General features: G+C 39.7%; 1 protein-coding gene across 1 annotated transcript in view; it reads right to left on the reverse strand.

Annotated features, from left to right (window-relative positions):
* The window catches only part of FBXL13 (F-box and leucine rich repeat protein 13), a 209,643-nt gene that overhangs the window by 178,256 nt on the left and 5,688 nt on the right, over positions 1–25,699 (reverse strand). Inside the window, exons 2-4 of the mRNA XM_043871784.1 lie at positions 15,174–15,277; positions 14,617–14,707; positions 353–420 (exon numbers count right to left, since the gene is read on the reverse strand). Of these exons, the coding sequence (XP_043727719.1) occupies positions 353–420; positions 14,617–14,707; positions 15,174–15,277 (263 nt within the window). The remainder of the gene's footprint in view (positions 1–352; positions 421–14,616; positions 14,708–15,173; positions 15,278–25,699) is intronic.

Here is a 25,699-nt window from a genome sequence, read left to right on the forward strand (position 1 = left end):
CATCTAGTAAAAGTTAATGAACCTTTAAAAAAAAAAAAAAAGAAAGGGAATCTAGATTTCCAAATATGTCTGTCTCCAAGGATTTCAGATAAGGGGATTATAGACCTGTACTTTCAGTTTTGAAGTTCTATTTTAAAAAAGACAAAGTGGTATCTTGAAGAAGCAAAGACTATCTTTTAACTAAGTAAAAGCTGAATAAGTATAAAAGAAATATATAATATAAAATGGTGAAAACAAGATTAAATAGATAAAATCAGTACAACTGGCCAAAAGTGAATTGTTCTTCATGTGGAGAATCTCTAGAATAAGAACACAAAGAGGAGGGAATAATATATAAAACTCATGTTCTTACTAAAAGTGGGTCTTCAGTAAACGCCCATTATAAAAATTACATGCTTTTATCATTAATTCTGGAGTCACCTAAAATGAAGAAAGACATGAAATAACAAGCATTAGAAATAAATGGAATGCACAGGCTACCTCTGGAAGATATACAAGAGAATGAGAGCAGTGATTGCATCTGGAAAGTAGAATTAGGCCTAGGGAGATAGGAACAGACTTCTAGAAGATCAGTTCAGTCAGTCAGTTCAGTCACTCAGTCATGTCCTACTCTTTGCGACCCCAGGAATCGCAACACGCCAGGCCTCCCTGTCCATCACCAACTCCCGGAGTTTACTCAAACTTATGTCCATTGAGTTGGTGATGCCATCCAACCATCTCAGCCTCTGTCTTCCCCTTCTCCTCCTGCCCCCATTCCCTCCCAGCATCAGGGTCTTTTCCAATGAGTCAACTCTTCACATGAGATGGCCAAAGTATTGGAGTTTCAGCTTCAGCATCAGGTCTTCCAATGAATACCCAGGACTGATCTCCTTTAGGATGGACTGGTTGGATCTCCTTGCAGTCCAAGGGACTCTCAAGAGTCTTCTCCAACACCACAGTTCAAAAGCATCAATTTTTTGGCTCTCAGCTTTCTTCACAGTCCAACTCTCACATCCATACATGACCACTGAAAAAAACCATAGCCTTGACTAGACAGACCTTTGTGGGCAATGTTATGTCTCTGCTTTTTATTTATTTATTTATTTATTTTTAAATTTTTTGTATTTATTTATGTGGCCACACCAGGTCTCAGTTGGGGCACGTAGGATCTTTCAGCTGTGGCATGTGGGATCTAGTTCCCCACCAGGGATCGAACCCAGGCCCCCTGCATTTGGAGTGAGGAGTCTTAGCCACTGGACCACCAGGGAAGTCCCCTGTCTCTGCTTTTTAATACACTATCTAGTTTGGTCATAACTTTCCTTCCAAGGAGTAAGCGTCTTTTAATTTCATGGCTGCAATCACCTTCTACAGTGATTTTGGAGCCCAAAAAAATAAAGTCTGACACTGTTTCCACTGTTTCCCCATCTATTTCCCATGAAGTGAAGGGACCGGATGCCATGACCATAGTTTTCTGAATGTTGAGCTTTAAGCCAACTTTTTCACTCTCCTCTTTCACTTTCATCAAGAGGCTTTTTTAGTTCCTCTTCACTTTCTGCCATAAGGGTGGTATCATCTGCATATCTGAGGTTATTGATATTCTCCCAGCAATCTTGATTCTAGCTTGTGCTTCTTCCAGCCCAGTGTTTCTCATGATGTACTCTGCATATAAGTTAAACAAGTAGGGTGACAATATACAGCCTTGACATACTCCTTTTCCTATTTGGAACCAGTCTGTTGTTCCATGTCCAGTTCTAACTGTTGCTTCCTGACCTGCATATAGGTTTCTCAAGAGGCAGGTCAGGTGGTCTGGTATTCCCATCTCTTTCAGAATTTTCCACAGTTTATTGTGAGCCACACAGTCAAAGGTTTTGCTATAATCAATAAAGCAGAAATAAATGATTTTCTGGAACTCTCTTGCTTTTTCAATGATCCAGCAGATGTTGGCAATTTGATATCTGGTTCCTCTGCCTTTTCTAAAACCAGCTTGAACATCTGGAAATTCATGGTTCATGTATTGCTGAAGCCTGGCTTGGAGAATTTTGAGCATTACTTTACTAGCACGTGAGATGAGTGCAATTGTGTGGTAGTTTGAGCATTCTTTGGCATTGACTTTCTTTGGGATTGTACTGAAAACTGACCTTTTCCAGTCCTGTGGCCACTGCGGAGTTTTCCAAATTTGCTGGCATATTGAGTGCAGCACCTTCACAGCATCATCTTTCAGGATTTGAAGTAGCTCAACTGGAATTCCATCACCTCCACTAGCTTTGTTCACAGTGATGCTTTCTAAGGCCCACTTGACTTCACATTCCAGGATGTCTGGCTCTAGGTGAGTGATTACACCATCACTGTGACAAACCGTGCAGAAGCGTGGCTGTGAGGAACTACCCCTCACCCAAGGTCAGGGGTGGCTGCCGAGAGGAGTTACCCCACATCCGAGGTCAGGGGCTGCGGCCTAGAGGAGCTACCCTACGTCTAAGGAGCGGCGGCTGCACAGGCGCAGGAGGACCAAGAGGAGCTACTCCACCGTTCAAGGTCAGGAGGGGCAGCCATGAGGAGATACCCCCCAGTCCAAGGTAAGGAGCAGCCGTAAAGAGATACCCCACGTCCAAGGTAAGAGAAACCCAAGTAAGACAGTAGGTGTTGCAAGAGGGCATCAGAGGGTAGATACACTGAAACCATAATCACAGAAAACTAGCCAGTCTGATCACGTGGATCACAGCCTTGTCTAACTTAGTGAAACCAAGCCGTGCCACATGGGGCCACCCAAGACGGATGGGTCCTGGTGAAGTGGTCTGACAGAATGTGGTCCACTGGAGAAGGGAATGGCAAACCACTTCAGTATTCTTGCCTTGAGAACCCCATGAACAGTATGAAAAGACTAAATGATAGGATACTGAGAGAGGAACTCCCCAGGTCGGTAGTTGCCCAATATGCTACTGGAGATCAGTGGGGAAATAACTCCAGAAAGAATGAAGAGATGGAGCCAAAGCAAAAACAATACCCAGTTGTGGGTGGGACTCGTGATAGAAGCAAGGTCCGATGCTATAAAGAGCCATATTGCATAGGAACCTGGAATGTAAGGTCCATGAATCAAGGCAAATTGGAAGTGGTCAAACAGGAGATGGCAAAAGTGAATGTCAACATTCTAGGAATCAGCAAACTAAAATGGACAGGAATGGGTGAATTTAACTCAGATGACCATTATATCCACTACTGTGGGCAGGAATCCCTTAGAATAAATGGAGTAGCCATCATGGTGAACAAAAGAGTCTGAAATGCAGTACTTGGATGCAGTCTCAAAAATGACAGAACGATCTCTGTTTGTTTCCAAGGCAAACCATTCAGTATCACTGTAATCCAAGTCTATGCCCCAACGAGTAACGCTGAAGAAGGTGAAGTTGAACGGTTCTATGAAGACCTACAAGACCTTTTAAAACTAACACCCAATAAAGATGTCCTTTTCATTATAGGGGACTGGAATGCAAAAGTAGGAAGTCAAGAAACACCTGAAGTAACAGGCAAATTTGGCCTTGGAGTACAGAGTGAAGCAGGGCAAAGGCTAATAGAATTTTGCCAAGAAAACGCACTAGTCATAGCATACACCCTCTTCCAACAACACAAGAGAAGACTACACATGGACATCACCAGATGGTCAACACCGAAATCAGATTGATTATATTCTTTGCAGCCAAAGATGGAGAAGCTCTATACAGTCAGCAAAAACAAGACCAGGAGCTGACTGTGGCTCAGATGTGAACTCCTTATTGACAAATTAAGACTGAAATTGAAGAAACAGAAAACCACTAGACCATTCAGGTATGACCTAAATCAAATCCCTTATGACTATACAGTGGAAGTGAGAAATAGATTTAAGGGACTAGATCTGATAGAGTGCTTGATGAACTATGGATGGAGATTCATGACATTATACAGGAGACAGGGCTCATGACCATCCCCATGGAAAAGAAATACAAAAAGGCAAAATGGTTGTCCGAGGAGGCCTTACAAATAGCTGTGAAAAGAAGAGACACCAAAAGCAAAGAAGAAAAAGAAAGCTACCCATTTGAATGCAGAGTTCCAAAGAATAGCAAAGAGAGATAAGAAAGCCTTCCTCAGTGATCAATGCAAAGAAATAGAGGAAAACCACAGAATGGGAAAGACTAGAGATCTCTTCAAGAAAATTAGAGATACCAAGGGAACATTCCATGCAAAGATGTGTTCGATAAAGGACAGAAATGGTATGGACCGAACAGAAGCAGAAGATATTAAGAAGAGGTGGCAAGAATACACAGAAGGACTGTACAAAAAAGATCTTCATGACCCAGATAATCACGATGGTGTGATCACTCACCTAGAGCTAGACATCCTGGAATGTGAAGTCAAGTGGGCCTTAGAAAGCATCACTACGAACAAAGCTAGTGGAGGTGATGGAATTCAGTTGAGTTACTCACTAAGTCATGGCCAATTCTTTGCAACTGCATGGACTGCAGCATGCCAGGCTTCCCTATCCTTCACTATCTCCTGGAATTTGCTCAGATTCATGTCCATTGAGTCAATGATGCTGTCCAACCATCTCATCTTCCGCTGGCCCCTTCTCCTGTTGCCTTCAATCTTTCCCAGCATCAGGGTCTTTTCCAGTGAGTCAGCTCTTTGCATCAGGTGACCAAAGTTTTGCAGCTTCAGCTTGAGTCCTTCCAATGAATATTCAGGGTTGATTTCCTTTAGGATTGACTAGTTTGATCTCTTTGCAGTCCAAGGGACTATCATGGTCTTATCTATTGAGTGTAGAGATAAATTTGGTTCAAATACATACCAACTTCCCAGAATTCAGAATTCTACTTTTCTAAGTCAAGCATTTTTCTCATTTGCTCATTGCTGTAAATGCTTTGATAAGTTAATAGATACAGCATGCACATGTTAATCATGAAGTCAATTTTAGGCATATAAGAAAGGCCTGTGTGCCCCCTGATATTCTGCCTCATGTTCAGTGACATTTGAAAATTCTTGCTTTTAGTGGGCATTACAAGTAAATTGTCTGTGGTGAGGGGAGAACATAAGTTATCGAAGTCTTTCTTTACTAAATTCTGATCTTCATGCGGGAAAAGAATCCAGAGGAGTAAAATCAGAGTTTCGGGGTTGGTGCAGGGGGAGCTGCATGACATCTGTCTCAGCCCCATGGATTGTGGGTCTGAGCCTTATGGAGAAGAGACTACAGCAAAATCCAAAAACTTGCTCTTATGAGGTGTACAACACAAAATAAGGCAAGGCATTTCCCCCACTTCCGTACAGCACACACAGCACAGTGCCATCAAATTTCATGGGACTTTAAATTTTGAAAGTAGGAAATCATGTGATATAAAAGTATTACCTACCAAAATCTTACATTATGCCAGGTTTTGAAATAATGCAGACCCTCAAAATAAAGTTTTATCAAGAAGCGCTTTATTTCAAAACTGGTGGGAAAATGAATGGAAGGTTTTAAGTCCTTGCTAGACGGTGGTAATATTTGGGGGGCATGTAAATAAATGTGGCCTTAGACTCAAAGTACAGGTTTGACTTACTAGACATCTTCAGAAAAGTTATAAAAGTTATCTCTTTTGAACAGTGTGACCACCAGGTATGGTTTGAGTAGAGCAAGGAATCCAGTGAAAGGAGTGCTATTTTGGCATCACAAGGATTTGTGGTTAAAGGAGCCTGAAGCTCCACCTCAAGTTAGACACCAAAGCTCTTAGGAAGTCAAGAATAGCAGTACTACGACTCCACCTTTAGATGGTTTCACAGGTTTGGGACAGAAACAATCTTGGAATTCTTGAATTCACACAGAACAGCTTTGGGATTCCCAGGAGCAACTGATTGGAATTTTAAGGAAAAACCAACCTCTGTGTTACCCAGATAGGGGCTGGAAGCAGTGAAATTTGGGATATCAATACTGTTAGCAATGAGATGTTGAGCTTCCCTGGTGGCTTAGTAATGCGGGCATGGGTTTGATCCCTGGGTCGGGAAGATCCCCTGGAGAAGGAAATAGCAACCCACTTCAGTATTCTTGCCTGGTAAATCCCATAGACAGAGGAGTCTGGTGGGCTACAGTCCATGCAGTTGCAAAAAGAGTCAGACGTGTCTTAATGACTAAACTACAACATCAAATCAGTACTCTTTTTTTTTTTTTTCTTCAGCTAAGACAGCAAAAGAGATGATTTATTGTACACGTTACATTCAGCCACAACTGAGAAGAGAACTAGTCCATAGTTATCACAGGTCCAGGGCAAAGGATCAAAAGGGACGGCTTTGATACGAGCAAGGTAGGTCTCTCAAAGGTGGTCAAGGTGATCAGAATGGCCATAGATGTTCCAGATCCATTGAGAAGTTCTAGATAGTAGGCATGCAGTCCACAATTTGTACCAGCGTCCCTGGCCTCTGGCTTCCCTTGTCTCTGCTTCTGTGGCTTCCATGGGTGTACAGGTTTACTTGGACCTCTGCCTCATCTTTCTTCTTTCACGCTTCAGCCTGTGCATTCACTTCTTCCTCCACTTCGCTCTCATGGCGCAGAGGTTTCTCAAAAGATGGCGCTAAGGCCGAGAGCCAAATCAGTACTCTTACTTGTATCCCAGGCTGCTGAGAACTGGGGAAATTTTATTTTTTAATCAATTAATTAATTTTATGGGGAAATTTTGAAATAAATGAAAGGATAATGAAATGCCATTACAAATCATTAATTCTAGCTTACAAACATACCAAATTCATGGCTGTTTAATGTCAGTAGTGATTGGTCCCATTAATTTTAAACTTTGTAAGACACTTACTTTATTTGCGTGTGTGCTCAGTCGCTTCAGTCGTATCTGACTCTTTGTAACCCCATGCTCTGGAGCCTGCCAGGCTCCTCTGTCCATGGGACTCTCCAGGCAAGACTACTGGAGTGGGTTGCCATGCCCTCCTCCAGGAGATCTTCCCAACCCAGGGATTGAACCCCTGTCTCTTATGTCTCCTGCATTGACAGGTAGGTTCTTTACCACTAGCAGCACACTAGGCTTCCCTATCCTTCACTGTCTCATAGAGTTTGCTCAAATTTATGTCCATTGAGTCAGTGATGCTATCCCACCATCTTGCCTTCTTTTCTTTTTTCTTTCAGTCTTTCCCAGCATCAGGGTCTTTTCCAATGAGTCAGTTTTTCACCCCAGATGGCCAAAGTATTGGAGTTTCAGCGTCAGCATCAATCCTTCCAATGAATATTCAGAGTTGATTTCCTTTAGGATTGACTGGTTTGATTTCCTTGCAGTCCAGGACTCTTCAAGAGTCTTCTCCAGCACCACAGTTCAGAAGCATCAATTCTTCATTGCTCAGCTTTCTTTATGGTCCAACTCTCACATCGGTATGACTACTGGAAAAACCATAGCTTTGACTATATGGACTCTTCTCTTTCACCCTTATCAAGAGGTTCTTTAGTTCTCTTCACTTTCTGTCATTAGAGTGGTATCATCTGCACATCTGGGTTGTTGATATTTCTCCCTGCAATCTTGATTCCAGGTTGGGATTCATCCAGCCTGGCATGTTACATGATTGAATGTTTATGTTCTCCAGAATTCATATGCTGAAACCTAATCCCCAATATAATGGATGGTATTTAGAAGTGGGGCTTTTGGGATATGATTGGGTCATAAAGGTGGAGCTCTCATGAATAAGAAGTGTGTCTTTAGAGAAGAGACCCCAGAGAGTTCAGTCTCCCCTTCTGCCATGTAAGATTATAACAAGAAGATGGCAGTATATCAACCAGGAAGCAGGCTCTCAAGACATCAAATCTACCAGTACCTTGATCTTGGACTTCCCGGCCTCCAGAACTGTTAGAAATAAATTTCTCTTGTTTATAACCACTCTGTCTATGATATTTTCATTACAGCATCCTGAACAGAATAAGACAGGGTGGAGTGAATTAATTTAAATCCCTCCCAGTTCTAAAATATTTATTTTTCATAGGCTATAAAAGTTAATAGTAAAAAAGAAACCATGCCTTTAATGAAGAAGTGAGCAGGGTCTAACATAGGTATCATGGCATGACATAAAATGTTAGATTTCTCATGATGAGTAGTTTTATTTTTTGACCTCAGCATTATTGAAAGACTATTTAATGCTCAAGGGGCTTTTGTACATGGAAGGAAACAGTGACTACTTTTTGTATTTTAGAGCTATGTTTAATAAACATATTTAATTCAGTACCACTTGGAAAAATCCATTTTTGTTAAACATGTAAATATCTATTGCAAATTTTATTAGGTAAACTCCTTGAATGGCATCATCAACTCAATGGGCATAGGTTTGGGTAGACTCCGGGAGTTGGAAATGGACAGGGAGGCCTGGCATGCTGTGGTTCATGGGGTTGCAAAGAGTCAGACATGACTAAGCGACTGAACTGAACTAAACTGAACTGAACTGAAACTCCTTGAAACAACTTAAATGAGATTAAAACCTTACAAAGATGTTCTTTAGAAGTCTCAAATGCCATACATAGCAGAAAAACATACATTATGCCATATCATTAGCTACTATTACTTAACTTTACACTTAAACTTATCCTAAAGTAAACAGTATGAATCTAGTTTCATATCTTCATTTGTTGTTGTTGTTCAGTTGCTAAGTCATGTCTGACTCTTTGCGACCCAGTGGACTGCAGCACGCCTGGCTTCCCTGTCCTTCACCATCTCCCTGAGTTTGCTCAAAGTCATGTCCATTGGGTCAGTGATGCCATCCAACCATCTCATCCTCTGTCGCCCCCTTCTCCTCTTGCCTTCAATCTTTCCCAGCATCAGGGTCTTTTACAATGAGTCGGTTGTTTGCATCAAGTGCCCAAAGTATTGGAGCTTCAGCACCAGTACTTCCAATGAATATTCAGGGTTGATTTCCTTTAGGATTGACTGGTTTGATCTCCTTGTAGTCCAAAGGACCCTCAAGAGTCTTCTCCAGCACCACAGTTTGAAAGAATCAATTCTTTACTGCTCAGCATTCTTTATGATCCAACTCTCACATCCATACATGACTACTGACAAAACCATAGCTTTGAGTAGGAGGACCTTTGTTGGCAAACTGATGTCTCTGCTTTTTAATACACTGTCTAGATTTGTCATAGCTATTCTTCTAAGGAGCAAGCATCTTTTAATTTCGTGGCTGCAGTCACTATCCGCATTGATTTTGGAGCCCAAGAAATTGAAATCTGACAGTTTCCACATTTTCCTTATCTATTTGCCATGAAGTGATAGGACCGGATGCCATGATCTTTGTTTTTTGAATGTTGAGTTTTAAGCCAGCTTTTTCACTCTCCTCTTTCACCTTTATCAATAGGCTCTTTAGTTCCTCTTCACTTTCTGCCATTAAAGGGGTATCATCTCCATATCTTCATATGCATATCTGCATATCTTCATTATTTGTATTTTTTTAAATTTTTATTCCTTCCAGATTACAGTGACACTTATCTTAATGCCTGCTCAGGAAATAGTAATCCACCCACTCTCACAAGAAAATGAATACTTTTGTAAACCAGCAAGGATATAGGATATGGTTATCTTGTTTGGGGAACAAGGTCTGTGTGCTTCTCCCAAAGTATTAAAACCCCAAATTTCCTTTTCATAGTTAAGCTTCGTTTGTTGTATCAGTAAGATTTTTTTTAAGTCCGTATCTTTCATTTAAAGTTTGGTAACAAAGTGCTCTCTCTGCCAGCAAGAATAGAAGGCTATATGCAGTCTGATACTTCGGTGTAAGAAGTAAAAGGGAAGGGGGATACAGTGTACTTGCTCACATTTTTTTCAAAAATAACAGTGGGGAGATACACTAAAAGCTACTAAAATTGGTTACCTAGAGAAATGGATGGAATACAGTAAATAAAGAGGCTGGAAAGGAAGCAGTACTTCCCTGAATACTCCTCATTTTATTGCTCTGATTTTGCCATCATGTAATGTTAAAAATAATTGAAAAAGCATAATTATAGCAAAGAAATAAAAGATGACCATCAACACAAACAACTATTATTTTAAATAACAAAAAAATATTATTTTAATGAAAATACCAGGTAGGATATATACATCTTCAAAGCAAAAAGAACTGAGTAATTTTCTTAAACTGCTTTCCATAGTTCTATGGTTAGTAGTCCTCTTGTATAGTTATTTCAAAACCATTATATAGGTATTATAGGATGAAACTAATAACCAATTAGTTAATGTCTGTAGGAATCAAGATTCATTAAAAGTGGGTCAAGCAGACCATGGGTGCCTCCTGATACAATGCACTGGAAGGAGCCCAACATCTGCTCTGCAGTATTCTTGTTACCAGAGAACAAAAAGAAAAACAAACCTGAATATCAGGTTTGTAGATTTACCTGCACACTTGCAGGAAATACAAGAAACAGGACAAATGAAAGGAATTAAAGGAAATGGGATGTGGGACCTTTTATATGACAGGTGGTCTATTTTCTTCAATAAATTAGTGGCAAGGGAAAAAAAGAAGAAAGAACTATTGCAGATTACTAGAGATATTAGATATTAATATGTAACAACCAAGTATAATATGTGGACCCTGTATGGATTTCAACTTAACAGAGCCATATGTAAAAAGGCATTTTTGAGGCAATTTGGAAAACCCAAATATGGACTGATTATGGAGTCTATATATATATATCTGAATGTAGTCAGTACCAGATGATATTCAGGGATTATTGCTCGTTTCATTGCGTTTCACAGACAATTGCACTGTGCTGAGTTCTCTGTCAGGGCTTTCCAGGTGGCGCAGTCGTAAAGAATCTGCTTGCCAAAGCAGGAGACGTGGATTCCACCCCTGGGTAGAGAAGATCCCCTTGAGTTGTTGTTGTTCAGTTGTTCAGTTGTTCAGTGGTGTCCCATCCCCTGGAGGAGGAAATGGCAACCCACCCTGGTATTCTTGCCTGTGAAATCCCAACGACAGAAGAGCCTGGTGGGCTCCAGCCCATTGGGTTGGACATGACTGAGTGACTGAGTACAATATTCTCTAAAAATGCCATTTCTTATTAAAGATGCACAGTGAAGTATTTACCAGTAAAAGTAATACAACTCCTGGGATTTGCTTTCTAATACTCCAGACCAAAGGTGGAGAGGAGAATAATTAAGAAAATTGGCAAAATATTGATTATTATTTAAGCTGAACGAGGGAGATTATTATATACCCTCACTTTTGAGTTATGTGTTTTTTCTATAATAAAAATGTTTTAATGCTATAAATGCCTTTTCTTCTTATAATTAGTAGGCCCATCTAGAGATTTCGTTTCCTAAGAAATGAGAATCAAGTCTGTGAAGCTATTTTTCCTTCTTAACAATAGACAATTCTTTCATCTTGGAACACACAGTTAAACTGTCTATCTACTGTTATGAGAACAATTTATCTTTTTATAATTGTTTGGCTTATGGTTTCTTGTATTCATTCTTCTCTTGACAAAGAATAACAAACAAATGTTTATTATTAAAATGGGCATGTAAACAGGCTGTCCTTGCTGTGAAGGACCGCGTATTGTGAAGCCATGATAAATGACTGCACCATAAAAGATGCTGAAACCATGCAAAGCACTCTTAATTATCAATGAGGAAAATTACGATTGTTTGTGATCTGTAAAACATTTTTATCAAAACATTAAAATCTCTCTGACTAGCAGTTATAACTATAGGAAAGAAAAATGAAGGGGGAACAAAACTAATGTTTATTTGGTGTACTATAATTTAAAATGCCTTGGGATTGTTTAGTCGTTAAGTTGTGGTTGACTCTTTTGCGACCTCATGGACTGTAGCCTGCTAGGCTTCTCCGGCCATGGAATTTTCAGGCAAGAATACAGGAGTGGGGTTGCCATTTCCTTCTCCAGGGGATCTTCCCAACCCAGAGATCAAACTTCAGTCTCCTGTATGCATCTTTTGCTTTCCAGGCAGATTCATAACCACTGAGCCACCAGGGAAGCAATCATTGCATATGGTGACTACAGCCATGAAATTAAAAGATGCTTGCTCCTTGAAAAGAAACCTACAACAAACTTAGACAATGTGTTAAAAAGCAGAGACATCATTTTACTAACAAAGGTCTGTGTAGTCAAAGCTCTGTTTTTTCCAGTAGTCATGTATGGATGTGCAAGTTAGACCATAAAGAAGGTTGAGTGCCAAAGAATTGATGCTTGTGAATTGTGGGACTGGAGAAGACTCTTGAGAGTCCCCTGGGCTGCAAGATCAAACCAGTCAATCCTAAAGGAAATCAACCCTGAATATTCATTGGAAGGACTGATGCTGAAGCTGAAGCTCCAATACTTTGGCCACCTGGTGTGAAGAGTCAATTCATTGGAAAAGACCCTGATGCTGGGAAAGATTGGAGGCAAAAGGAGACGAGGATGGTGGAGGATGAGATGGTTAATAGTATCACCAACTCAAGGGACATAAATTTGAGCAAACTCCAGGAGATAGTGAAGTACAAGAGAGCCTGGTATGCTACAGTCCATGGCGCTGCAAAGAGTCAAACACAATTTAGCAACTGAACAACAACACACATTTGCAGTTTGCAAAGTTATATCTAGTTTCTGTTTTTTCTGACTTATGAAGTGGGCATTCTTTCTATGCCTTGGTGAATTGTCATATCCCATGCTAAACCTGGATCCGCTGCTAATATTTTGTACTTTTAATGTCATGAAATATCTCTGAGAATTTCTTTTCAAGTGAAACTTAAGATTTGAAGTAGCTACAGTGTCTCTTAGAATTCTGTGCAAACTTTTAAAGATTCTCTATCAGCTTCCAGCTAGACATTGGACACAATCTGATTGTGTTTTATGAGGTCAGTTTCAAAATATTGACAATGTTTACCCTTCTGGATCAGTGGTTTTTAATAATTTTAGTATCTTACAGCAGTGGTTTTCAAGCTTTTTTCATGTGACATTATTCTCAATGCAGGACTATCTAGAGAATAAGGGGTAAGGAGGAAAGGACCAAGAATGCCATCCCCTGGATCTTCCCTCTCCAGCTCCTGAGGTTGCCCCAAAACACTTCCAAGAACACACTTTGCAGATGTCTGTACTCCATAGTGGATCAAAATCCTGTGCTTGATACAGTCATTGAGATTCACATATCATGATGCAGATCATTTATGATCAAACAAATGGGTTCTTCCCAGTGTATTGGTGCCTCAGAATCATCCCAGCTTGACAGAAATATCCCATCCCTCTATTTCGTCTCTCTGTTGCAGACACTGGTTAGGATCCAATGTTACTCTCTACCCATCCTTCTTGTTCTTTTTTTAAACTTGTTCTTTTTTTAAACAAGTTTTTAAATTTATTTGTTTTCCCTGGTGGCTCAGTGGTAAAGAATACACCCGCAATGTAGGAGATGCAAGAGACATGGGTTTGATCCCTGGGTGGGGAAGATCCTCTAGAGAAGGGAATGGCAACCCACTCCAGTATTCTTGCCTGGAGAATTCCATGGACAGAGGAGCCTGGCAGGCTACAGTCCATGATGCAAGGAGTTGGACACGACTGAGGAACAAACACTTTCTTTTTGGCTGTGCTGGGACTTTGTTGCTCAGGCTTTTCTCTAGTTGCAGTGAGCAGGGGCTACTCTGCATTGCACAACTTTCTTGCTGCAGTGGCTTCTTTTGTTGCGGAGCACAGGCTCAAGGGCACTGAGCTTCAACAGTTGCAGCGCGTGGGCTCCATAGTGGTGGTTCCCCAGCTCTAGAGCACAGGCTCAGTAGTTGTGGCCAATGGGCTGAATCGCTCTGAGGCATGTGGGATCTTCCTGGATCAGGGATCAAACTTGAGTCTCTTGTGTTGGTGGACAGATTTTTACCACTGAGCCAACAGGGAAGCCCCCCCACCCATCCTTCTAAATGACTCTTCAGTTCATTCCTGGCTCTCAGCACTCGCTGTGACCATAACTTTGATTCCACTTTTCAATGCCTGGCTTCACCAGCAACTAGCCCTGCCTACGCCCACTGAGACACTGGTGAGGGATCTAGAGATATCACACATCTAATTCAAGTTGCTGTTTCTCTCCCCGCATGCCTTTTGTTATTTTAGCTTCTCTCAGTTACACAATCCGTTCTAAAAGTCTCCATATCCTGCAGTACTTCCTTGCCCTCTTTACAGGGTCAAAACCAACTGTTGGAGCTGGTTGTTTCTCTCATTAAGTTGGTCTCACTTTTAAGTTAGGTCTTATTAATGTTTCAGCCATATCTTTGTAGCATAATTCCTGGACAGACAGCAAAGAAAATGGAGGAGGATGTAATACAGAGGAAGTAGATTAGAATGGAAAGAAACTATCCTCCTCTAAAGCTTTCCATAATGCTTTTTTTTTTTTTTTACCATTGTAAAGATGCAAGAGAGGGGCAGAAGGAAAAAGGGGGAAATTTAATGGGAAGATCTTATCAGAAAGATGAATAATAACTGCCTATCCAAATGCTTCTTGGAAATTTGGGGAGGTTACTATGAGTGTTGCTTTGTGTGTGTGTCTGTATATATGTATGAAATGTTCCTTCACTTTCCTAAGTGTCCTCAATTTCAAAAACAATTTGACCTCATACCCCTCATGAAATCTAAAATCTATTTGAGAGCTCCCATCCAAACTTAAGACGTATAATGTAGAATGTTTGGTTAATAATACTTACCAGCTGATCATCCAGTCCAAAAAGTTGTTCCAGGTAAGTTTCAGACAGTCTCCGAATTTTTGGTTTCATTAATGGATCAATGCACATATCCCTTTAATAAAATCATAAGATGTAGTCAAAAAATCATTTCATTTCATAATTATTAGCTCCATAATTAAATCTGTGATTTTAAAGAGTGGAGGGGAAGGGAAGGAAAAACACTTCCCCTTGGGAGAAACATGTCAGAATCACCTGGAGAACTTTTTCAAATTACTCCCCCTCACAATTCTGCTGATGTCATCTCCCCAAGAAGGGATGCCTCTGTCCTCATCCTCAAGTTGAAATAAACTGCCCTATGAGCACATGTTCTTGATAACAGTGTGCTATGTTTCTGAGTTAGGAACCAGTGGAGAAATTATTACTATTGAAGTTTAGGGGACTTGAAAGCCCATGCAAAGATTCTTTAATAATCTTAAGATTGGAAACATTCATTAGCAACACGTCTTTGGATACTATACAATGAATGTTTTATCTTCAAAATAAAATATCTCCCTACCATTAATCAAAACATTACTCACCAGAGTAGAGTTTCAAGACCGTTTTCCATTATTCCAATGATCATTTCCTCTAAATACCTCAGAGGATCCTCAGGACATGTAACAAGTAGACCACATAACAGAGCCTGGGGAAATGAAGTACAGTCAGTGTGTCTGGATATGCATGCTCTTCCTAAGCAACAGATAGACTTTCTGTTCAGTCAATTACAAAGTCAAATAATGTGACAGCTTTTTAAGTAAATGTGCCTTATCGATACCCCCGCTATATTTATTCAGTGCTACCAAATGACAAGAACAAAATGCAGTTTACCTTTACTCTTTAAAAAAAATACATTGTAAATGGCAACAGAGTCATTGCACAGAATTTTGCATTACTTGAGGAGTACTTTACAGTCCAACTGAAGACGTAGTTGTGATTACCATAGATCAATGGTTTCTACCAACTTTAAATATGAGGAACCCTTTTTTATTGACGTATAGTTGATTTACAATGTTATGTTAGTTTCTGGTATACAGCAAAATGCTATGTGTGTGTGTATATATATATATACATATGCTGTGCTATGCTTAGTCGCTCAGTCATGTCCGCCTCTTTGCGACCCCATGGACCGTAGCCCACCAGGCTCATCTGTCCATGGGGATTCTCCAGGCACGAATACTGGAGTGGGTCGCCATGCCCTCCTCCAGGGGATCTTCCCAACCCAGGGATCGAACCCTGGTCTCCCACGTTGCAGGCAGACACACACACACACACACACACACACACACACACACACACACACACACACACACACACACACACACACACACACACACACACACACACACACACACACACACACACACACACACACACACACACACACACACACACACACACACACATATATGGGCTTCCCTGGTGGCTCAGTGGTAAAGAAACCACCTGCAATGCCGTAGATGCAGGAGACATCATGAGTTCAGTCCCTGGGTGGGGAAGATCTCTTGGGGGAGGGCATGGTAACCCACTCCAGTATTTTTGTCTGGAGAATCCCATGGACAGAAGAGCCTGGCAGCCTACAGTCTATAGGGTTGCACAGAGTTAGACATGACTGAAGCGACTTAGCAATCACACATGCATATATCCATATATATATATATAATTTTTCATTATGGTTTATTATAGGATATTGAGTATAATTCCTTGTGCTGTACATTAGGACCTTGTTGTTTATCCACATTATATATAGTAGTTTGTATCTGATAATCCCAAACTCCTAATTTGTCTCTCTCCACTTTTTAACTTTTTCCTCTGGTAACTGTTTTCTATGACTGTGAGTCTGTTTCTACTTTGTAAATAAGTTCATTTGTATCACATTTTAGATTTCACATATAAGTGATATCATATGGCATTTGTATTTCTCTTTCTGGTTTACTTCACTTAGTATGATAATATCCAGGTCCATCCATGTTGCTGCAAATGGCATTATTTCCTTCTTTTCTATGACCAAGTAGCTTTCCATTGGTTGTATATACTGCATTTTCCTTATCCATTTATCTGTTGGTGGACATTTGGGCTCCTTCCATGTCTTGGCTATGAGGAACTCCTTTTTAAAGTCAAAAATTTCTCAGATTCAACCATGAAAATGACTGAGAAAATCCAACATCAAAATCAAAATCTACTGTGAATTCAAAAATTCTTTTAAAAATGCTTTCAAATTTTATCATTCACAATATTTTCAGGGTTATATTTGAAAAACTGTTGCACAGTTCATGTACTTGATAAACAAATGACTTATTGGATTATATCTAAAATAATCCTTAAGGCACATATATGGAACGTCAGAAAGCTGCTGCCATCTTATTTTCTTCTATGAGTTCCTCCCCAAAGAAGAAACTTCTTATTAAAGTATTGGTGAGACATATATTGAATATCTCTCCATTTGAGACAGAGGAAAAGGATTTGCAGCACCCATCTCACAGAAACCACCTGGAATCCTTAGACATTTCTCTTTGCCTCTTGGTTCACTGGTGGGTCTCCTGGGTGTGTGTGTGTATCTGTGTGTGTGTGTATAGTGATGGAGGCACTCCCTTTGGCCCCTATTCCACACAAGACCTACTCTTTCTGGATTTTTTCCTGCTCTTATCTCTTATGAACAAAATAATTCCTCCTTCCAGTCATGCAGAGTTCTTCCCACCTCCATGGGCCAAGTCAACAGATGCAGGCCTCGGGTCCTGTATTAGATCCTTCAAATAAGAAGAGGATCATCTCTCTTGATTGAACCCACACAACACATTTTTCCCCTTTCAGTAACTCCATGTCCCTCTCTTAGTGCACAGCCTGCAAGTTGGGAACCTAGCCTTTAGGACTGTGCTAAGACCTCCATGTCTGTCCCTCCTCACCTCTGCCTTCTGACCTAGCCCCACCCCAGGTGCTTACAGTGACCACTCAGCCATCTGCAGACTAATTTCCTTCTCCCTCAAACCTAAAGAATATTGTGACAGAGGAGATCAGTATTTTCACCAAAGTTGGCAAGCTGGATTTGAACAGCCTTCTATTGAAGTTGTTACCTGGAGGCTAGACTTCAGAGCCTGGCAGGTTACAGTCCATAGGTTGCAAAAGAATCAGACACGACTTAGCAACTAAACAACAACAATGGCAGGAATTCAGCCAGCTCCCTAAATAGCCCTGATGAAAAGCCCATCTGCATTCTAGCACTTCTGTGCCTTGATCACTAGAGTACTGAGCTCCTCCACTTCCTGCTCCACATCCTCCCCCTCATCCTGGTCTGGTACCCAGAGGACATCTGCATCAGCATAAACTGGGAAGTGACCCAGTCTCAGAGGATGAGACATAGGAACCTGCATTTTGATTAGCTCCCCGGGTGATTCTTATCACACTAAAGTCTGAGAACTAGTGCCTTACTGGAGATCACCTTTAAAATAAATTATTAAGGAAACTGGCTTCTGATTAATGAATATGAGAAGTTGCTTATTTCTTTATATTTCCAAGCTCCACAGATCAGAAAACTACTTTTCCTGAAAAGTTATCCTGCAGAAATCAAATCAAGTTGAAAGGGTAAGTCTCTGGATTGCTAGCAAAGTCATGTAGAACTAACATACTTGAAGTATTCACTTTTTACATAAGAAATCTCATTGTTCATAGTTTCCCATTGGGCAAAATAAAAATCTGAGGTTTGACATATTAATGTGTGAATAGTGCATAGCTCCATATAAATAAGAAAGTGTATTTCTTATGCTTATCTGTTAGTGAATCAACAGATTTTTTTTTCTGCTCAGTGAAAATAAAAACTGTAAAACCATTAACTTGGTTTTTATAAGCAGAGACAAAATATGCAAACATGCCCACAAGATGAATTTTCAGAGTTTGATTCTGAAAAACAATGAGTAGGGCTTTATTATTGCTAGTCTTCTTAGTAAAAACTTACATGGTCAAGGACAAAAAAACACCATGGCTTAGTTGTATTCTTCAGGTTTATAAATTCACAAAGCAATTGTGCAACCCTCCACTTTCTTTTGGCTCTGCTTCCCTAATCTCAGTCCAGAATATTTCCCAGATATTCTGAAAAATGTCGGGGTACTGAGGACAAATGGGAGTTTATCCAGGACAATTGTTTCTACTCCTTTACACTACTACCCATCTTTCAAGAAGCAAGATAATGCAATGAATGGAGTCCACTGGGTTTAACTCTGACATCTGTAATTTTCTAGTATGTAACCTCTGACAAGTTACTTCTCTTGTTCTTCTGTTTCCTTAACTATACATGGGATAATAAAAGTATGTATGTTATAGGGCTATCCTGATAATTAAATGAATTCATGTATGTAAAGAACTTTAACTTGTTTCATAGCACAAAATAAGTACTCAACAGATAAAAGTGATAGTAAGCCATCATCATTTTTAAACCATTTCACTGCTAATTATCACTTCCATTAGAGAAAAAAGATTGGACAAAGAGAAAATAAATTTTAAAACATTCCCTCATACCATTCAAAGGCCAGTGTAATGACAGAGGAAGAGAGACTTACTTTATACCAAGTCTACTAGAAGAAATTAAAACCAATGCATTTGGTGGGAAATGGTTAGGAGAGAGAATTTTATAGAACAATAATTTAAACAGCAAGATAGTAACTGCCTATTAGAACTAATGGGTAGATGTAAGACACTTGAGAGAACAAATCTTGTTTATCTTTTTAGATACTCAGATAAACATAGTAAAAAAAAAATGCTAAGGGCCTAAGTAGCAGTATAAAAAATGATTTCTTCTTGAGAAGAAAATGACTGCCAAATGCTTGCAGGAAACTCAGAAGTTGGAGAAACTTTCAAGTGGTAAGGAAACAGTAAGGGTCTTTCTCTTGGCAAGAGCAGAGCCTCAGGAGCACAGACCAGTTTGGCTGGAGTAAAGGATAAATGTGAGAGATGAAGTCAGAGTCACTCTGTGAAGACACCAGAATTCCATACTGGGACCCAGGACTGGTTCCTCCTCTACATCCATTAGGTTATTCACAATCAAACCCATGCAAGATCAGTCATGTGGCCAAAGTCACAGATGGCCATATGTCAGAGAGTTACAGTTCAGTGTGTTTCTAAAATCTCTCTAGGGATGACCTTGACTTTTAGCGGGTACATTCTTACTTCTGGATTTCACAGATGAGGCAAAGAAGGGCCAAGTGATTCACAGAGCCAGCATATTTTTAAACTACAAACCCAGGACTCCTCCCTTGCGCATACTATGCACTGAAACAAAATTGTGTTGCGTGTGTATCTTCCTCCAGAACTTGAGGATTTTTTTTCACATTATCTATCCAAAAACATTTTTATTCATATGCAAATGCAAAAACACATTCTTCTTTCAAATAGATCATAATCAACATATAGTTTACACCTTGTTGCTGGTTTTTGTTTTCCTTTCTTTTTTTCAGATGAGATTGCTTTTAAAATTGCAATGTCAGCATCACATACAGAAACCCCTTTACTTAGGAAGTGGCCTAAGTTCCTAAGCCCTGTTCAAAGTCCCTTCTACCTTCGTACCCTCCAACCTTCAAAACAAGTCCAAAGTGACATCTCAGAAATGTTCACCATCCCCATCTGTGGTAGAGATGGTGTTGGCATGTGTCTCTATGGATTTTACAGTTAAAAATGTGAAAGTAAAAGGAGTTCTGTGTCTTGTGGACATTTAAGTAGAGGGTGCCAAATTTTTATTTTAGATACTCTATAGCTTAAAACATATTGAAGATTATTGAAAGGGACCAACTGGCTTTAAGCATTAAGGAGGGACCCCAGGGACAGGAAGATGCCTCTCGAGGTTAGAACTTGAGGAGTTTTAAGGCAGACTGGACCGGTGAGGAGACCGGTCTGTATAAGGTGAGAGCAAGACATTGGATCCCAGGCCCAGCAGGATTGTGTGTGGCCCAGTGGGGTGGTGGTTACCAGCCAGGTAATCCCAAGTTGAGTAGGTGAGTTGTTACTAGAGAAATAGTAAGTCATATGCTTTTTGGCTGAGTGTCCCATGGGTTTGTCTCTGAACTGTATCTATGAATCGGTGGGCTGGGCTCAGCAAGCACAGCTGCCCCCAGGAGAAGCCACGACCTTCTGGCTCCAAGGTCTAGCAAGATGACTTAGTGTGACCAGTTCCTTCTCTTCTACAAAAGCCTGTAGTCTCTTGCTCACATATTTGGTAATTCCTGATTCTTACAACTGTGGCAAGTATTTGCAGCAATTAATCTAAAAAAAAAAAAAAAAATTCTGATAGTAGAATCTATGTGATTTAGAAATAAATGTATTTTTAAAATACAGCTTGGAAACTTAATCATGAGAGAAACACAAAGTATAAAAACTGCATAAAAATTCTTTAAAAGTATTTATTTCTAAAAATGGAAAATTTTGCATAAAAACCATGATTTGTAACTGAAACATGCCCTCTGCTGGGCAGATCTAGTTTTGCAAATTCCTTTAATCTTTCTCATATGTTAAACGGAAACCTGAGCTAACACTTTTTCACTCTCAGATGTAGTCTCTGTATGTAGCCGTTTAATAGTTTTGTAGACACTATACCCTTAATATCTTGCCCGTCTTTGGTCCTTATGGGGCAGGCCTTGTTTGTAGACAGTGTGCTGACTTCTGCCTAGTTGTAGAAAACTGAGGGAGAAACAGATTTCTAAATACTTTTGATGACCTACTTTTGATAGTCTACCAACAGGGCTTCATTGTATGGACTCCTAGTTTGGTGATAGCTTTTTAAAATACAAATATCTTTTGAAAGGAATGTCTCCAAGGAAGGAGATTTCAACAGTGGTAGGATGTGTATTTCAGAGTTCTCAGAGAGAAAGAAATGATGAATATAGTGAGAGTGAAAAATTAGAAGGCAATGTTCAGTTTCCCTACAATTATATTGAGGTGCAGGCTCTCAGTGTTGACAAGTATGCAGTTTTTTTTAAGCTTTGAATTTCTAAAGTATACTTTTGCCAAATCTTAGAATAATATATAGAAAGTGAATATTTTATTGTCCAAATCCCCAAATCTTTGATCGTTTAGTTCATTTATTTCAAATCTAAAATTAAAGTTAAAAAATATTTGGCTCCAAGGTCTGAAAAAGGTCACTATATTTATTTCTGCTATATAAACAAATACATCTAGGTTGCATGAAAGCTGTGCTAGATGCTAATGGTCTATAAGGGAAAACACTAGCTTGCTGCAACACAGAAGATATGAACCATGAAGGAAGAGATTATTTCCTGCGGTTGATCACAGTGGTTTCAAATTTAGTTTTTAAATCAGAAAGAAAAAAATCTTTTAAAAGAATCTAAACTCATGAAAATCCCAAAATATAATCCAGATGAAAGCAGAGTTGCTCTTGGATGTTTCTGGATGGGTATAAGTGGAAAAAGAAAAACTCTTTTTTAACCTCTAGAGCATACCTCACAGGAATTCTTAGAACTAGGATTCTGCTAAAAAACAACAACAACAAAAAAAACCTTTGGAAATCTATCACTGTGCAGCCAGCGACACACAGGCCTACCTGGAACTACAGAGAGAGGGTTTTATGAAAGTGCCATCGTAAGCTGAAACAGAGGCTAGCCCATCTAGGGAAGAGGGTGTCCAGGAGATCCCAGCTGGCCAGAGGAAAAGGATTCGCATCCCAAGGAGACCAGACAAAGGCCTGCGAACTGGCCAGCCTTTCTGACCTCCTGACTTCCTTGGATGAAAAGCCAACATTTCCCAGCAATTAGTGTTTTTATGTTTCCTATGCTTTCTCTGTATGTTTTTCTGATTCTCCACCAATCAAATTCACTTGATAATAGTATGGGAAAGCAAAAAAAAGGAAGCACATTTTCCTACACAAGCCTGTTTTCATTATTTTTTTTAATATAGGAACTCTTTCTGATTATAAAAATAGTATATATTAGATGTAATTTGGAAAATTGAAAAATACAAAGAAAATAAAAATCAACCATCATCCTGACAACCAGAAATAACCTCTAATAAAAATTTTAATTTTAGTCTTTCCTTAATACATATATTTTTTTACAAAATTAAAACTAGTATCATAATATATATAATTTATTTCTCCCTTTTTTTCTTAATTCCTGGCTAGTTATTATATTGTGAGCATTTTTACATGCCACCAAAAATGCTTCAAGACATCATGTATTGAGATTGGTTGATAATCTATTGCATAAAACGTATACCATAAATGTTAAAAAATTTCAAAATGATTGGACATTTGTTTCTTTTTTCCATTATTAAAAATTATATGATATACATATTAATTTTCACTGCAAATGATAATGTACATATCTTCACTCTATTTACCTAGAAATAAAATATAGAATCGAACTGTATATTTTGAAGCTCTTCATACATTTCTCAAAATTGCTTTTCTAAGAAGATAGTATCAGTTTATACTTTCATTAGTAGCCAGTGGAAGTGTCCATTTCACCTTGCCAACTCTGAGAATCAAAACATTTATTTTGTTGATTTGAGGGAAAGACTACGTTTTATCTATATTTCATTTTTGTCAGTGGAGTTAGTTTTCTTACATTTCCCAACTGCTATAGACTGAATCATGTCACTGAAAAATTCATATATTGAAACTCTAATCCTCAGTGTAGTGGTTTTTGGAGACTGGGCCTTTGGGAGCTAATAAGGTTTAGATGAGGTCATGAGGATAGGATCCTTACAATGGGATTAGCACCCTCATATAAAGAGATACCAGGGACATTTGCTCTTTCTCTGCCCAGTGAGGACATGGTGAGAAGGCAGCCATCTGCAGGCTAGGAGGGGAACCATCACCAGAACTCAGCCATGTTGGCACCATGATCATAGACTTTCAGCCTTCAGAACTGAGAAAACAATTTTTTGTTATTTGAGCCACCCAGTGTATGACATTTTATTTTAGCAGCCCAAGACAACTAAGACACTAGCCACCCATGATTTTCTGTACATTTGATATGTCCTTCATTTAGATAGGGATGCAAGATACAATAGTAACCAAAGAGAGAATCTCAAAGGGATAGTGAAATTCAGAAAGATGGCAGGACCACTTGTTGAATCCCTACTCATATCCGCAGAAGTCTCGCCTGGAGTCTTTCTCAGCTAAGGGTTTAAAGGCTTTTGTGGTTTAAGACAAGCCATGGCAACACTTAGTCCATGACTTATTCTCTGTTTTAGTCCGTTTGGAATCTTATAACAGAACACCATAGACTGGATGACTAATAAGCAACAGAAACATATTTCTCACAGTTCTAGAGACTGGGAAATCCAGGATCAAAGTGCAGGAAGATTCTGTGTCTGGTAAGCAGTACTTCATAGATGGCCATCTTCTGACAGTGCCCTCATGTGACAGAAGGCTGAATGGAACTCTCTGGAGTCTTCATTATAAGGACTCATACTCCATCCACGAGGGCTCCACCCTCATGATCTAATCACCTCCCAAAGGCCACACCTCCTAATACCATCACATTGGAGATTGGGTTTTAACATATGAATTCTGGGGAGAAACATTCAATCTACAGAATGTTCATATCACTTTGTTCATTTCCACAATAAACACTAATCATTATGATTCCTAAAGATTTGAAAATAGGTATGTATTTGCTTCGGTGCATGTGAGAACAACTGTCCCATCTGTGACACACTGCAGGTGACCAACCTGACTAGACAGCCACTTCACCTTCCCTGTGCTACTCAGACTCTTGCTAAAGTTCCAGAAACTGGGTGCCCGTGGAAACAACAACCTTCTCAGAGACACAATGATCATTTCTGGGTCAAAGGTAATTTTCTCTGACTTATTAAATATGTTAATACATTCTCAACTTGCACTGTCTAAAGTTGCTGCTGCTAAGTCACTTCAGTCGTGTCCGACTCTGTGTGATCCCATAGACGGCAGCCCACCAGGCTCCCCCGGCCCTGGGATTCTCCAGGCAAGAACATTGGAGTGGGTTGCCATTTCCTTCTCCAATGTGTGAAAGTGAAAAGTGAAAGTGAAGTTGCTCAGTCGTGTCCGACTCTTAGCGACTCCATGAACCGCAGCCTACCAGGCTCCTCCATCCATGGGATTTTCCAGGCAAGAGTACTGGAGTGGGGTGCCATTGCCTTCTCCACTGTGTAATGTGGCAGCTACTAATTTCATGTTGCTATTGAGTCAGACACAACTAAGCGACTGAACAATTGAGCACTTCAGATGTGGCTTGTCCAAACTGACATGTGCTGCAAGTATAAAGTACACACATTGTTTTGAAGACAATATGATTTTATATTGAGTCAGTATGAGTCCATATTGAAATGATTATGTTCTGGATAGATTGGTTTGTAGAGAATCTAATGTCACCTATTTCTTTTACTTTAATGTGTCTGTAGGACACCGAAATGGATAAATGCATAGGGTATTAAGGAGAAACTTTGAGCTAGAGACAGCTTCAGAGTCATAGCTGCAAGTGGTTGAAGCTATTGACGTATTTTCTACCAGCACAGGATAGATGCCCAGCAAATGTTTGCTGATGAAAAATGGTCTAAGGTACCCTTCTTAGCTGTCCACTCTTGCCATCCTGTCCAAGAAAAAAAAAAAAGATCCTAATCTGTTGTTTAAAAAAAAAAAAAAAGGAACCTGATTAACTTGAATTGAACATAAAATCCAGCAGTCTTTAAGCTGGTGTGCAAATCTCTAGAAGCCCACAAAGGCTTTCCAAGGGGTATGTGAGAGTGAATAGTATAAAGGACTCCCCAGTCTCCAGATCCTCACCTTCTCCACATATTCTTTCCTGAACTTAATTTGCCTCAGGACACATTTTGTGGTTTTCTTTTCCCATTCTTTCCTTTCACAATTGCTTTCTCCTCCTCTACAAAGTGAGGGCCTGTCTCTCATTCATCTGGAATCTGACTACAAATAAAACTGAGTCAGAGAGATTTAGAAACTTGCTCAGACTTACACACTTAGTAATTGGCAACACCAAGAGTCAAACCTAGGCAATCTCATAATAAAATATTAATATAATTCCCTTACATTGCTTCAGACACTTTAGGCTTCAATTATAAATGTCAACTAAAC

Source organism: Cervus elaphus, chromosome 18 (assembly GCF_910594005.1).
Source record: "Cervus elaphus chromosome 18, mCerEla1.1, whole genome shotgun sequence".
Lineage (NCBI taxonomy): Eukaryota > Metazoa > Chordata > Mammalia > Artiodactyla > Cervidae > Cervus > Cervus elaphus.